At 44.3% G+C, this 12,924-nt stretch overlaps 2 protein-coding genes and 1 long non-coding RNA gene across 5 annotated transcripts in view; 2 read left to right on the forward strand and 1 right to left on the reverse strand.

Moving 5' to 3' along the window:
• Nucleotides 1–24: 24 nt before the first annotated feature.
• Nucleotides 25–6,318, forward strand: LOC135367017 (syntaxin-8-like). 3 transcript variants are annotated; one of them, XM_064600069.1, is made up of 9 exons: nucleotides 25–106; nucleotides 444–543; nucleotides 625–719; nucleotides 2,146–2,256; nucleotides 2,353–2,483; nucleotides 3,020–3,112; nucleotides 3,283–3,384; nucleotides 3,464–3,532; nucleotides 4,892–6,318. In XM_064600069.1, the coding sequence occupies exons 1-8, from the start codon at nucleotides 81–83 to the stop codon at nucleotides 3,526–3,528; spliced, it is 723 nt and encodes a 240-aa protein (XP_064456139.1). In that variant the 5' UTR covers nucleotides 25–80; the 3' UTR covers nucleotides 3,529–3,532; nucleotides 4,892–6,318. The 3 variants fall into 3 exon arrangements, with proteins under 3 accessions (XP_064456139.1, XP_064456141.1, XP_064456140.1); XM_064600071.1 differs by lacking the exon at nucleotides 4,892–6,318 and adding an exon at nucleotides 4,248–4,885; XM_064600070.1 differs by lacking the exon at nucleotides 4,892–6,318 and adding an exon at nucleotides 3,676–4,240.
• Nucleotides 6,319–6,383: 65 nt separating this feature from the next.
• LOC135367015 (netrin-1-like) overlaps nucleotides 6,384–12,924 on the reverse strand; it is a 78,258-nt gene continuing 71,717 nt past the window's right edge. The window contains exons 6-8 of the mRNA XM_064600063.1: nucleotides 9,565–9,753; nucleotides 9,378–9,497; nucleotides 6,384–7,084 (exon numbers count right to left, since the gene is read on the reverse strand). Coding sequence (XP_064456133.1) covers nucleotides 6,963–7,084; nucleotides 9,378–9,497; nucleotides 9,565–9,753 — 431 coding nt within the window. The 3' untranslated portion in view covers nucleotides 6,384–6,962. The remainder of the gene's footprint in view (nucleotides 7,085–9,377; nucleotides 9,498–9,564; nucleotides 9,754–12,924) is intronic.
• LOC135367020 (uncharacterized) overlaps nucleotides 11,330–12,924 on the forward strand; it is a 70,550-nt gene continuing 68,955 nt past the window's right edge. The window contains exon 1 of the long non-coding RNA XR_010414338.1: nucleotides 11,330–11,827. This is a non-coding gene — a long non-coding RNA (uncharacterized LOC135367020). The remainder of the gene's footprint in view (nucleotides 11,828–12,924) is intronic.

Consider the following 12,924-nt stretch of genomic DNA (forward strand, 5'->3'; position numbering starts at 1 on the left):
CTTGGATTGACTTCATGAACTGACTTGAGGCTTGGCTTGACTTTGAGGAAATCACATGACGAAGAAAATTCGCAGTAAACATGGCGTTTAATGGGAGCGATTCTTGGTGAGTTTTTACACTTTCAACTGTGCCTTAAATTCTCTGTGTCACTAAATCTTAGAAAGGTGATCTTGAAGGTATCTAGGCTGCAGTTAGAAGTGAATAGTAACGTCCGTGCACTTGTGCTTATTACATGCGCGCTGCGGGGTGGTTTGTTTGCAGCAGCATGACGTACGAGAAAGAACAGTAACATCAGCGTACCGTAATACTTCCTTATTGACAGTTCTCTAAATGTTCACAAATACTTCCCAAAAGATCGTTTGTCAATTCTCCCAGCTCGTACTGTCGCGTCCGGTTTCTGTGCTAGTGAATGCCAACCGATAAGTGTCTTATATGTGCTCAGGCTGTCCGCACACGATAATTGTGTGGCCAGAGGGCGTGAAATAATGGAGCAGCTAATACAAAGGAACCAACTGAACAGGAACACGGGACCCTTTGTTCACGTGCGTATTTCATTGTATAATCATACAGACGTTACTTTACGAATAGCGCAACGAAATTTAATCATCTTTCTTTGTTTTCAGGCCACCAGCAGAATAAGGCAGTTGATAAAGCAGTTTACAAGTGATGTCTCACAACTGGAGACGGGTTTAAATTCTGCCTCTATCACATCACAAATGTATCCTTCTATTAGAGCCCGTTGAGGGGTCTGACGGCACGAAAGCTCTCTGTTTTTTAATCTTAAAAGTGAAGAGACAGGCATTGATAAGAGTGTGACAGTTTCATGGTTGTGGCAATCTTTAGGTCTGCAAACAGAGTGCCCATGAGCTAATAGGGCGTTGAATAGAATCTGTCAATTTCCAGAACTTGCAAAAATTATGGAGGGAGTAGCCTAAGTCCTAAAATACTCGATGTGTAAAAACACAGCTATGAGACGGGTCTCATAATCACCAGAGCATATACCTGGAATCGTGGAATTTGTTCATTACAATTCATTCCCAAATGTCATGGAGTGCACACAGTTGAATTGCTTTGATGAATTATGCCGCAGCATTCGTTACCAACAAGTAGAAACCAGCAAGGAGATGCGAGCTCAAAGAAAAGGAGTAGACAGGACAACCGCTGGACTTACAACCGATGTTTCATGACACCGCCCCTCCAACGAATACTTGGTGCGTATGTGCTGTGCACCACTGAGTTGCTTGCAGTAATACAACTGGTACACGCAGAGAGTTTGTTGGAAGAGTTGTGACATTAAACGTTAGTTGTAAGTAGTAACTTGTAGTAGTAACTTGTAGTTAAAAGTTAGTTGTAAGTCCAGCTGTTGCCCTGTCTACTCCTTTTCCTTGTGCTTGCGTCTCTTTGCTGGTTTCTACTTGTCAGCTGTGTATCAACTAGCCCAACATGCTTCGTTAAAGTCATTACTGAATTTGTTGTAGTGCATATCGTCGGATGCCATTGGGATATGGGTGGTGCAGATACAGAGAAGAGAAAAACGGCCTTAGTAGCTGATGCGCCATTAAAACCCGAATCATCATCATCATCATCATGATACGGAGAAGAGCTGACAAGCTGTCTGACGAAACACTAATTGGTCATCACTGGTGTTTATCCAGAATCGTGACTATGGGGGTGTAGCATAAAAACTTGGGAATGGGAGTATCACTCATTACAGCTATGTTGGAAAGAAAATCTTTAGAGGGTATCACAAAAAAAGGGGGGGTTAGCGGGGTCTGGATAAATCGTTGTGTTGCACCATTGTGAGGGCAACGTCATTGGCGTTTCTAGGATTGTTTCCAAGGGGGTGAGCAAAGCGCTTCTGGGGGGGGGGCAAGAATGCAAGTTCCCACCCCCTACCACACTTTTTTCTAGAGGGGGACGTTTCGCACTGTGTGGATGTTCAGAGGTTCCTATCATGGCATCTGAGAATAATCGTTACGACCTATGACTAAAGAGCACACTATTTTCACAAGCGACCTTGGCGTTCCAGTGAGGGGCCACGGCCCCCCTTGCCCCCTCTCGGTACGCCCATGGGGAGAATATCAAGTTTTCATACTTGTTTGTGTTGAGCGTGGCACCATCATTCGCCTTTATAATATCTATAGAACTACAAGAGAAGCGGAACGTCGCCAGTATATGTTGAACACCTTGTTGAATAAAAAACGTGAGATGGAGTCATTGTTGCATGAGAACGCCGGACTCAGGCACGAAGCCAGGTTCGTTAAGTTAGCGGTTTGCTTGCCTTTCACGCGTACCTGAGCATGTATTGGCTGCATACCCTAATAATTTTTGTTTTAATAATTATATTTCAGGGGTGCATTGTTTGGTTCTGATCTTGCAAGTGCCAAATCCAATGAAGCAGGTTGGAATGCGGATGAAACGGAAGCTACTCAAGACTTAACAGTCGAGCAAATTAGGGAGCAACAGCAAATGGCAGTTAAAGGTAGCTTGCACTCGAGTATGAATTGAGAACGTGCGCATTAAAATGATTTCAGCAATCGCAGGAGTGCTGGCTGATGCATGAATCGAGGACAGAGGCAGCAAAATAGCTTATGGGTTGTCAACATTTAGTCCATCAACATTTATATTTGTATTTCCTGAACTACTTGCACAGAACAGGTCCTAAGAACCAGATGTCCTAACTGTCGTACACAGTGGCGTCACTAGGGTATGCGTCACCCCCACCCCCCGCAATAATCTGTCCCTTTCCATCCGAGGCGATACACAATAAATAACAGTATCATATCGTATGCAGAAAAAAATCGCATGCTAGCCGAGGGCTTCTTATGTTGTTTTTGGCGTCACCTCGCTACGGAAAAAGAGAGGAGGAGGCGGTACTGGTGCAGTACGTCACCCCCTTCTGTCGCATCACCCGGTGCAGACGACACCCCCCCCTAGTGACGCCACTGGTCATACACATTGTGCTACATTTGGTTTCACCGTTCTCCGGGTTAACTGCCGTTGTCTTTCTCTCATCAGCCCAAGATCGTGGTCTAGAAAATTTGTCACACGTAATTGGTCGTCAGAAACAGATGGCGCTAGGTTTCAATCAAGAACTCGACCTGCATAATGGTGAGCCATGTTGTTTTCTATTTTTTTTTTTTTTTTTTTTTTTTTGATGTTCGTCAATTATTTCTTTTTCTTGCTACTGAGCAGATGCGAGATGCACACGTATCTCTCATCTTGTCGCAAACAGTCATTGATATCTTATCGGTGTTGCGTGCAATTCCTGTTTGTTTCAGAGATCCTAGATGACATTGAAAACCACACAGACCGTGTGAATAGTCGTCTTATTCGTGAAACCAAAAACGTTCAGCTTGTGGACAGAAAGGCTGGCACCTGTGGTAAGAACGACGATTCGAGATTTTGTGTGGTCGAATGTTTCACGTGAATGATGCTGATGGCGACCTTTTTCTTTTCCAGGCTACTGGGTGGTTATTTTGCTCCTGATGGTAGCAATTGTTGTTGTAGCTGCTGTTAAGTTTTAGATAGGTAAGTTCGTTTAATCTGCCGTATGAGGCCAATGAGGTCCACTTTCGGGAACCCCCCAAAAAATTTGGCATAGACATGGTTTCGGGTACAAGGGAAGACCAGCGGAATAACTTTTTTTTCTTTCAAATCTGACACTCAAACAGTTTGCATCTGCACTGGAAGCAGGTAATCCGTCAAAACCAAGCATTGAACATCACGTCAGATACGTTTAAGCCCGAGCATGCATATCTGCCGAAGACGAGTGCGTTAAGTAGGCGCCCCTCTTTTGGCGCACCCATATCGGGAGTATGAGGCACCCGGAGCGACCACTAAACAGCGAAAGCAACTTTGGAGGGCTACACTGCTGGCTCGCTGATGCCGCTTCCTGTCGTCTGCTCATGCAGTGCACAGATGAATGACACGTTGGCTTAGTTTGAACCTATGGCGACGTTGGAAGAGACAACGGGGCTTGTGAAGACTTTTCCTTGTAACAGCGAATGAAATGGAAAAGATGGGGAATTCGTTACAGATGTTGTAGGAGCTATTTACTGTGAAGATGACTGCATGGCATGAAGGGTTTTGCATTAAAGCGCCGCATTTCCCACAAATAACTGCTGATGTCTGATTGGAAGTTGTCCACTAATAAAAAAAATGATAGCAGGTATAAAAATATTAGTTTACTGAAAACAGAGCACTAGGAAAAACAAAGTCCATAGTATTTTGCTTCGGAGCCCAGGCTCATTAGGTCCTCCTGCCGCCGCTCAACAGGAAGTACATCACGGAAAATCTCAAGCACCAGGGCATTTGTCGTCTGCTTCCATGCACCGCAATGAAACGGGAGCGCAAAAAGTGGCTCAGAGGCTCACACTCCCCAGTGCGCGAGTGGTGCTTGTGTCGCGTTAAGTGAGTGGAGTCTGAAACACTTGAACGCACCCAATGTGTCAGTGAATTGAACCTACCTCACTGCTGGTTGTTGATGACCCTGTCAGTTTGAAGTAGGGCTTCTGTGTCAGGCAGCAGGAAGTGAAGAATTTTATTTTTTGACAGAATAAACAATATTTAGGCCAAACGAGTACGCACACAATACTGGCTTTGTGGTCTATGTCCAAACTCTGTCTCGTCCATCTCTCTGCCTCAGTTTGTTGTTTCTGTCTGTTAAATCGGAAGTGATCTCTGAACATGATTTCTTAGGTAACAGTAGCTCTAAATATAGCTACAGTACATTGCCTTTTTGGTGTTGTAGGTTCAATGTCTACATTTTCCAGGTTTGGGTAGGTTTAAGGTTGCAGGTTCCATTTTCTAGCATAAAATAGGCAATGTGCATGTCGTTCGCTTTAAATTCTCAGGGGGCTAACGGGGACATATTTTTCTCTTCCTCAGAACCTTCATTCCGATGGCTAAGTACAGGCCTAGCTGCCCAGTTGAAATGTACAGTATTTTGAACATACTTTGATATGGTGCACCTTGTGCACGGACATTTTGATAGATATATTTTGTAGCCATGGAAATATGATGTGAGTCACACTTTTGAACATTTATTCAATTATATTTGCATGTATATTTCCCATACCAGTAGAGCCAAAACAGGAATGCAAGGAGACAAACAAAACATTTTCAACTTGACAAGAGAATGTACACCGAGTGAGTGGGAAAAGGAAGAGGGAGAGATGGAAAGGCGCAAAAAGGAGAAAACCTCAAACCTCCTTTTTCCTCGCATTCGGTGTATATTCTCTTCTCGAGTTGAAAATGAGACAAGTTGCTGGGTCGAGCTGTTGTGTTCTTGTTGTCACTCGGGCTTTTTCACTGTAGGCAGGCGCGGATCTAGGGGGGGTCCGGACCCCCTCCACCCCCTCAATTCCAGACTTGAACATAGGGTTCAGTGGACCAATCCCAGCATGCACGTGGCACTTGTCCGTAGCGGACCCCCCCCCCCCCCTTTTCGGGAAAATCCTAGATCCCTGACTGTAAGAGTACCTCCACGAGCTTGCCCACATCTACGCGATCTTATCTTGTATGGAAATATTTGATTGTAGCTTGTCAGCAACAACCCTTCCTAGTGTTTTTGTGTGATTCATCACTTATCTTTAGAATAGATACCAGGTTCTGTGCATCACCAACTCTCCATGTAAGCACGACCTAGATTTCGTGGACATTGTTCACAAGGTGAATGGTTTCATAAATTGAAGTTTTCAATGATTGGGAAGGCTGAAATGGGCCATACGAACACGAGAGCACTGCTCTGTGGAACTTTGTAATCACCAGAATAGTTTTGAAAATGCATTGTAATGACGCTTTTGTACTATTGCCTGCCCAGTGGTTCACCGTTCAAAACAAAATCTTGGTACCTTAACACAGTCTGTCTTCAGCATAATGTATTGCATCCTGGATGTGCACGCATACTTAGCAATGACAGCATTATGTTTCACAGGCACAGTTTTTGCTGTTGTCATTATCCCGTGCGAGGTTGACTCTGTATTGTCTAGTCCCTTGTCCCAAAAAAATCTGTGCCAAAATAGAGTCTGGGTTTGTCAAAGTATGCACTTGCTTTCATTGGCAGATGCCTCCTTCATCCCTGGTACTAAAAATTATGTTCCACGTGAAAGAATATTTTCAGTAGTTGCAGGTGCTGTTAGCAAACAATGAGCAAACATTGTATTCTTACAGTGATCATTTATAGCCAATCATACCTGTACCTACGCTGTTCCTTTTGTATGCAGTGAATACATGGGTGGTCTTTGACTTTGTTAAGTGTCATGATGAAGGGCTGTGACATGCAATCACGTGTTTGCATAAATATTTAAAGACTAGTCTCGCTGACATCCATTCTTGAAAATATTAGACACAGCTGTAAGGACATTTTCTGACCACTACGCACGCTCATCATTGTTTATTTTATAGAACCTCTCAGTACATTGAAAAACAAACAAATCCACAGCACAGCATGAATAGTTACGTTTCATCTTGATTTTTCACAATTCTCAGATCTCTGAAATGATGACAGTGTATATATTCACATTTAAAGAACAACGAAAACATGATGAAAACACCGAGCACAGACATCACATTGAGGAAGGCCAGACAAAAAAAAAAAAAGAAATAAAAACCACGACTTCTACACACATTAGTCACGACAACTACTATTCCTATTTGCAAGTAAACGTATATAATACAGTATATTTGGCACCAGGCAGCTTTTAAGTTAAAAGGAACTGCAGGGTAGCATACTTTATTGTCATCCAACTGTAGCTGGAGGAAGTTGGGTTCCTCCATCCCACGTTTTGACCTTTATAAAAGGAATGTCATAAGCGCGGTGAACTCCTTCGGAAAACATCCTCTGAGGCTGTGCAGTGGAAGCTAACCTTTCCCGTGCTGTATTCACTGGAAAGTGTGAACTGAGGTCCTAAAAGTATTGTAAAATGCTCCCTAGCTAGTTTGAGTCCAATTCCAGCAGTCACGATGGCAATATAATGTCTTCATCGGTGATCACAAATGAAGCATTGTCACTGTTATGGTGAACATGTAAAAAGCAATCTACATAGTGCCTAGATTCCTCACTGTCGTCTTCTGACCATTCTGAAACAGAAAAGCAGGATATTTTTTTAAAGCCTCGTTTATTGCCGTAGAATCGAGAATTTTTTTTGTTTCACAAAACTGCCTGGTGGATAGGTTGTTGACACTGTGTGTTTGTTACGCATCATTATGGCAAAAAACGCATGCATGGTGCATTCACGACATGCACTGCACCTGCAGGTAGTGTCTGTCAGTTCACGGGTTACAAATGGTCTCCCTTGGTAGGGGGACGTCCCTGACAGATGATTCCGAAAATACCGTTGCACAACAGCGTACCTTATTGCAGAAAAGAAACATAGTTTGTGAACCTGTTGGCACCGCTTGAGTATTCTATGGCGTGTGTGAAACTGAATACCGTTTGGACATAGATTAGTTACATGCATTCCATGTGGGTAGTAGTGGAACATTAGTGAGACCATCTCACAGGATGGGTAAGGGCTGACAAACGACATATGATAGCTTGGCATCCAGTCTCACAAACCCAGTGCACATCGATGCAGTTAGAACGGAGAGTAACTTCAGCTTTACATAGCAAAATGTCTCTCTACAAGAAATCCCGATGGTGGGAGTATAGAAGATGGATACACCTGATTTTGCCAGCTCAAAACCCTAACATGCAAATTTGAGCTTGTACTTTATGCACATAATTTGGTCACAGGAACGGTATATTGCAGCATAGTGCAAATTATTGGGGGAGCTATCACATGCACTATTGTGATCTCATTTGTCTTTCACGTGATAAGTAGACAATACACAAATTCAAGTAGAAAGGGCTTCATGAAAGAAGTGTATGATAAGCACCACAATGTGCTGTGTGTATGTATGTTGCAGTGCAGTCAGGTGGTGTAATAGGAACAGGCATCGAGTTCACAGAGACCATTAACATACAGGTAGAACAGTATGCCTACATCTTCGATGTATCCCACCCTGAGTATGACATGTTTAAACTGTACATAAAATTACATCAAGATACATGCTATAGACCTTGGCTGCCCGTGGATGTATTCTCATAGGCCACGTGCAATCCCAGAAGAAATGCACTGTGTGTATGGGAAGGAGCCCCCTGCCCATACCAAGAAAAAAAAAAAAACACATTTCAGTGTGACTAGTCCGAGTTCACATGGTTCAGCTATGTGTTGCATTTCACAGACGACAAGTGGAATGCAGGAGCAATGAGAAATGGAATACCCCCCCACTAGGGAGGCGAGAAAAAGAAAGCAGATGCAAGAAGTAGGAGGTACACACAAGTTGCATTCCCCAAAACCAACCACCAATATTTTCGTGTCCCGGATCTGTTAATTGCATTGAAAATGGTTATGGTTAGTGAAATCAAATGCATGCTTAGTTAGCCAGGGGGATACTGGAACTCACATTCACGTATTGCGTGTGCGCTTCAGACTCGCGTCCACTTGTGCAGTGGTGGGCAGTGCCGGAAAGCGTTACTTTGCTCAAGTGCTGCTTTCTACCGTTACGTTGTTACTGTTAGAGCTGGGATTCTCATTCTTCATGATGAAGCCTAAGGTTGGGCTACAAGAACAAGGATTAAGACATGCTATCTTGTGTGCGTCCTTGTTCTTGTAGCCCACACACGGTCTTCTTCATGATGGACTTCGTTTACCAGCTTGCCAGCGTTTATGCCATTTTATCAGCTCAAGCTTCAGCTTTTTCCATTTTTTTTCTTCTATCAATTAACCAGTCAGTTGCTGAGTTAGTCAATCAGTAGTGATCAGTTTGCCATTGATATGCATCGATCAATGCGCGTGTTTCACAATCGCTTAATTTGCTGATTTCATTTGCAGTATAAGTTAAAGTGCCATAAATATTAGTTATTTAAATCAATTTTAAATAAATAAAAGTGCCACTACAGACTAAGCAAATGAAATTAATTTTGTATTGTAAATCAACTTCGTTCAGAGATTCAAAAATATAAGTGCCGTCAGTAAACATTGCGCATTTCCACGAATTTTTCGAAAGAGCCCGCAGAACTTCATAGTTTCGGATTCTCCCAGTAGGTTACGTCACCGGGCACTCTGGCCAATGTTGCCAGACGCGCGGGTAGACTGGGCTCCCTATGACGTCCTACTTGTCAAAACTATAAATTAGTTTGCTTGAGACGCGTCGATTGCAAGGGCATGAATTCTGTGGGAAGACACGACATTTAGTCCGTGGTGGCACATTTAAGGACTTGCGCAATGTTGCACGATCGCACTGGCCCACCACTAGTGTGGCGCTGTGATAGCTGTTGTGTGGGGAACTTTTTTCGTTCGGCCTCTCTACACTTAATCCTTGCACCTGCCTTTCCTTTGTCGCCTTTGAAACTTGCGCAGCCTCCTCCCCCACTCCTCTCTCCAGTCGATCACGATGCTCGACTTGTCCGCCGTCAGCCCTGGTTCTCCGTCGTGCATCTCTTCATTGCCTGCGCAGAGAATCAAATTTCGGTTGGAATAAACACATGCTAAGCGAGCCCCAGGCTGGCGTCTCACCTAGAATGAGGTAGCTGCTTTTAACTCTGATCTTCGGGCACTTGCAAGCCAGGTCTGCCATGGGTACCCAGAGGAAGTCGGGCCCGCGTCGTACTTTGGCCGGTCCGTACTTGAAGATGTCGACGACTTGAATGTTAAACCGTGCCCAGTCGTCGATCGACTCTCGGCTCATGATGTTCGCCTGGATCGCTGTGGAAGAAAAACGATGGCACGCGATCATTGAAGAGGTCATATATGCCGAAAGTGAAGGTCTCTACAGCACCCCCGTGCGTCAGGGTCCGCAAAAGAAAATCCAGTGCAGACTTCTGCGGTCTTCTTTATTTTTTATATATATTTTCTTTTCTTTATGACCACGTCTGTGGCACTACCACATACTGTACTAGGATATTACAAGTGTCGTAAATTAATGGTTCCCACTGGTTCTTGAAACCCTTGAATACCCCGGAATTTGAAAATACTGTTTTCAAGGTCTGGAAAAACTCTTTTTTTTTTCTTTTTTTTTTTCTTTACGGTTGTTGGAAACCCTTCATTTTGCGTCTTTTTCTTGTTCTCGTGGAGCGGCATGTGCAAATTCCGCTTTTCCGGAGTCAGAACTGCAGCTTCGAAACCACTGGAGTTAGCACTCTTTATTGCAGTAAGAATCAGCAGCAAGAAATGAAAAGCCCCTTCTATTATATTAATGATTTTTTTCTTTCTGTACTATGATCTTTAAAATCCAGTACTTGTCAATCCCATCTGGGAACTGATATTGTGCAGGTCCCGCATATTCTTTCATGTGGTACCTGCAGCTTATAAATATTTCTGCAAAATGTTGAAGCCATGGTCACAAACTGCATGTGTTTTGCATACCAGACAAGATGACGTCCAAACCTCAAAAGGTCCTTCAAAAACACTCGAATTTTTGTTCCAATATTGAGTGGGAATCATGAAAATACGTATCGTTTGAGGCTGATCCCATGCCTGTGACCCTTGGGACGCGAAGTGTTTTGGATATTACGTTTGGCGAAGTAACTTCATAACGGGAGCAGGCTAAAGGGTAACACAATATGCCAAAGCTGCTGCCATTAACCGGTCTACAAAAATGGCGACATGGGCTGCAAAATTTTGTTTGCCCGAATAGGGTCAGCAGGCGTGATATTGCACGTTCCAAATCCGGAAGTATCACGCCTCCCGCGTCCGACAGAAATGATAGTTTATTGGGTTTGGAGTTTTCTCTTACTCCTTTGTGAACCCTGGTACAGCTTGGGACAAAAGTTCACGGAACACGGCACTGACATATTTCTTCATCGGGACCTCCCCCTTCGAGATATTACGAAGAGATCGAATAAGAAACACGTGACCGGATATTCTGTCCGTCCCTCAGTTTGTGTGTCCACTCCTGTTTGCCACTAGGGTGTCACCCAAATAGAGAAATGTGACACTCCGGTGTTCCTAAACTTTTGTCCCAAGCTGTACGAACTGCGAACGTTACACACACGCGCGCTCCTCGCCTTGCTCACGCCCAAGAACTCTGGCTACAAGTAGAAGTCACCATGCAAAATATTTTCGCTCTGCAGTGTATTATAGCTGCCTCAGCAGCGAAAAACAAACCGAAAAAAAATGGGGGGGGGGGGGGTTACTCATCAGTGGTCCTTTAAGTTGGCACGCTCCCAATGTCACGCGGCGACACGTGGAAACCGTCAGACGTCATGATTCGCAATCGCGCAGGTTCTTGCGACGAATCACAGGGAAGCGATGCATTTATCGCGCGTTATGCGATAACGAAAAGTTGAGCACCGAGCGCTCACGGCGTTATCAACAGAATGCGTTCGGTATCGGGGCGTTCTTGATGAACGAGCAAACGCCACGTGGCTGAGTAATCTTGAGCAAGAGTGACGCGTTCTTCAAGTAGATCAGCACGGCATTTTCCGTGTGTTCATACGAGCGACATTCCCCGGAATACTACAGCGTAAAATGCGAGAAACGTTATAGCTTTCTGCTGTGGCGTGTGCGCTCAACGTTGTGTCTTCAAGCACACTGCTACACAGCTACACGTTTTTCCGTAGCAGACGACAGGAAAGGACGCTGACGGTGTCGTCTGCTTAGTAACTTCGGCTGTGTGAGCAGTGTTTTAGCTTTTTCTTCCACTAGGATCTTCTGCGAGGATGTCGCTCGTGTGAATGGTTTATGCCAGTTTTCGCTATTATTCGCGTTGACATTTATAAACCGTGTGCAAGCCACTCTAAGAAGCGGACCACCAAAGCAGCGTCATAAGGAATGCCAGGTCAGTATAACGTGTGCTGTGCTGCCATTGAAATAGCTGTGAGATGGAACATGTTAGAATACACTCTTTTACGGTCAGAACATTAATCGTGTTCCTATCTACTACTTAAAGCACTGCACCATATAGACTTGCTTGGGGCTTTTGACGCCGTTATGAATAGTGCTACCTCCTGTACGCGTTCTTATCAGCACCATCGTTTTTGATGACCGAGGTGAACAGCCGTAACATTAGGACCGGTTGAGGGGACGTTCAGTCTGTGAAACGTTTTAGTGTAACAGCAAGTCATTACAATAAGGAGCAGCATGGGAGAGTCTTGGACCTTATGATGGCCGAAACATCTTAGCGGATCGCCGCAAGGAAAGGACTATAAAATTTTGAACACGGTGCCTTCTGAGCTGGAAATCACGGGAATGATGATGGGCACAGATAGACATGGTGACGCAATGGGGCATAGTTGAAGTAAAAGAAGGCATCTCGCGGTAGTCTGTAATCCGAACAGAGTATTGAAAGAACGCGATTTGGGGGAGGCTTGGGATGTTTCTTTCGTGTGCGGCACCACTAAATGCAGTAGCGGACTTGAAAGACATCTGCAAGCTACCTCCATGCACCAGAGCTTTTCAATACATCTTGCTGCTTGAGATGTCTTCAAGAAATCATCTATTTCTTTTGAGAACACTTGCATCTCGTATTCGGCTTTGTGTTACGCACGAACGGGGTATAGTCACAACTTACGAGTTGCGTTTTATTATTTCTTGAAGTATCGGGCCCCGAATGCTGTTCACGAAACAGATATATTGTATATATGCCCTTGAACCGTCCAACAAAGTGCTACGACAGTTTTTCCACGAACTTTTCTGAAACTACCTGCACTATCTCGTAGAAGCTGCGAGAGCGTTGATGACAGATTATAGGGGGAAGACTAGCGCATCTTCTGCGCGAGGATTAATAAAGATAACGCTACCTCACTAGTTCTTGTACGTCGCTGTATAATGATTATCCATCACGGGGCGGAAAGTCCGTACGGGTTTAATCTGACGGCGTGAGTGTTCGCGCTTGGCCTAATAAATGTGTCGCCCTAACTATAATCCTATAACCTA

Source organism: Ornithodoros turicata, chromosome 8 (genome assembly GCF_037126465.1).
Source record: "Ornithodoros turicata isolate Travis chromosome 8, ASM3712646v1, whole genome shotgun sequence".
NCBI classification, from domain to species: domain Eukaryota; kingdom Metazoa; phylum Arthropoda; class Arachnida; order Ixodida; family Argasidae; genus Ornithodoros; species Ornithodoros turicata.

Bases quoted from the DNA above. Each gene is read 5' to 3' on its own strand.
- LOC135367017 (XM_064600069.1), top strand. From the start codon at position 81: ATGGCGTTTAATGGGAGCGATTCTTG. The intron at 3,113-3,282 runs GTGAGCCATGTT...TGTTTGTTTCAG, and splicing joins AGAACTCGACCTGCATAATG to AGATCCTAGATGACATTGAA. The intron at 3,385-3,463 runs GTAAGAACGACG...TTTCTTTTCCAG, and splicing joins CAGAAAGGCTGGCACCTGTG to GCTACTGGGTGGTTATTTTG.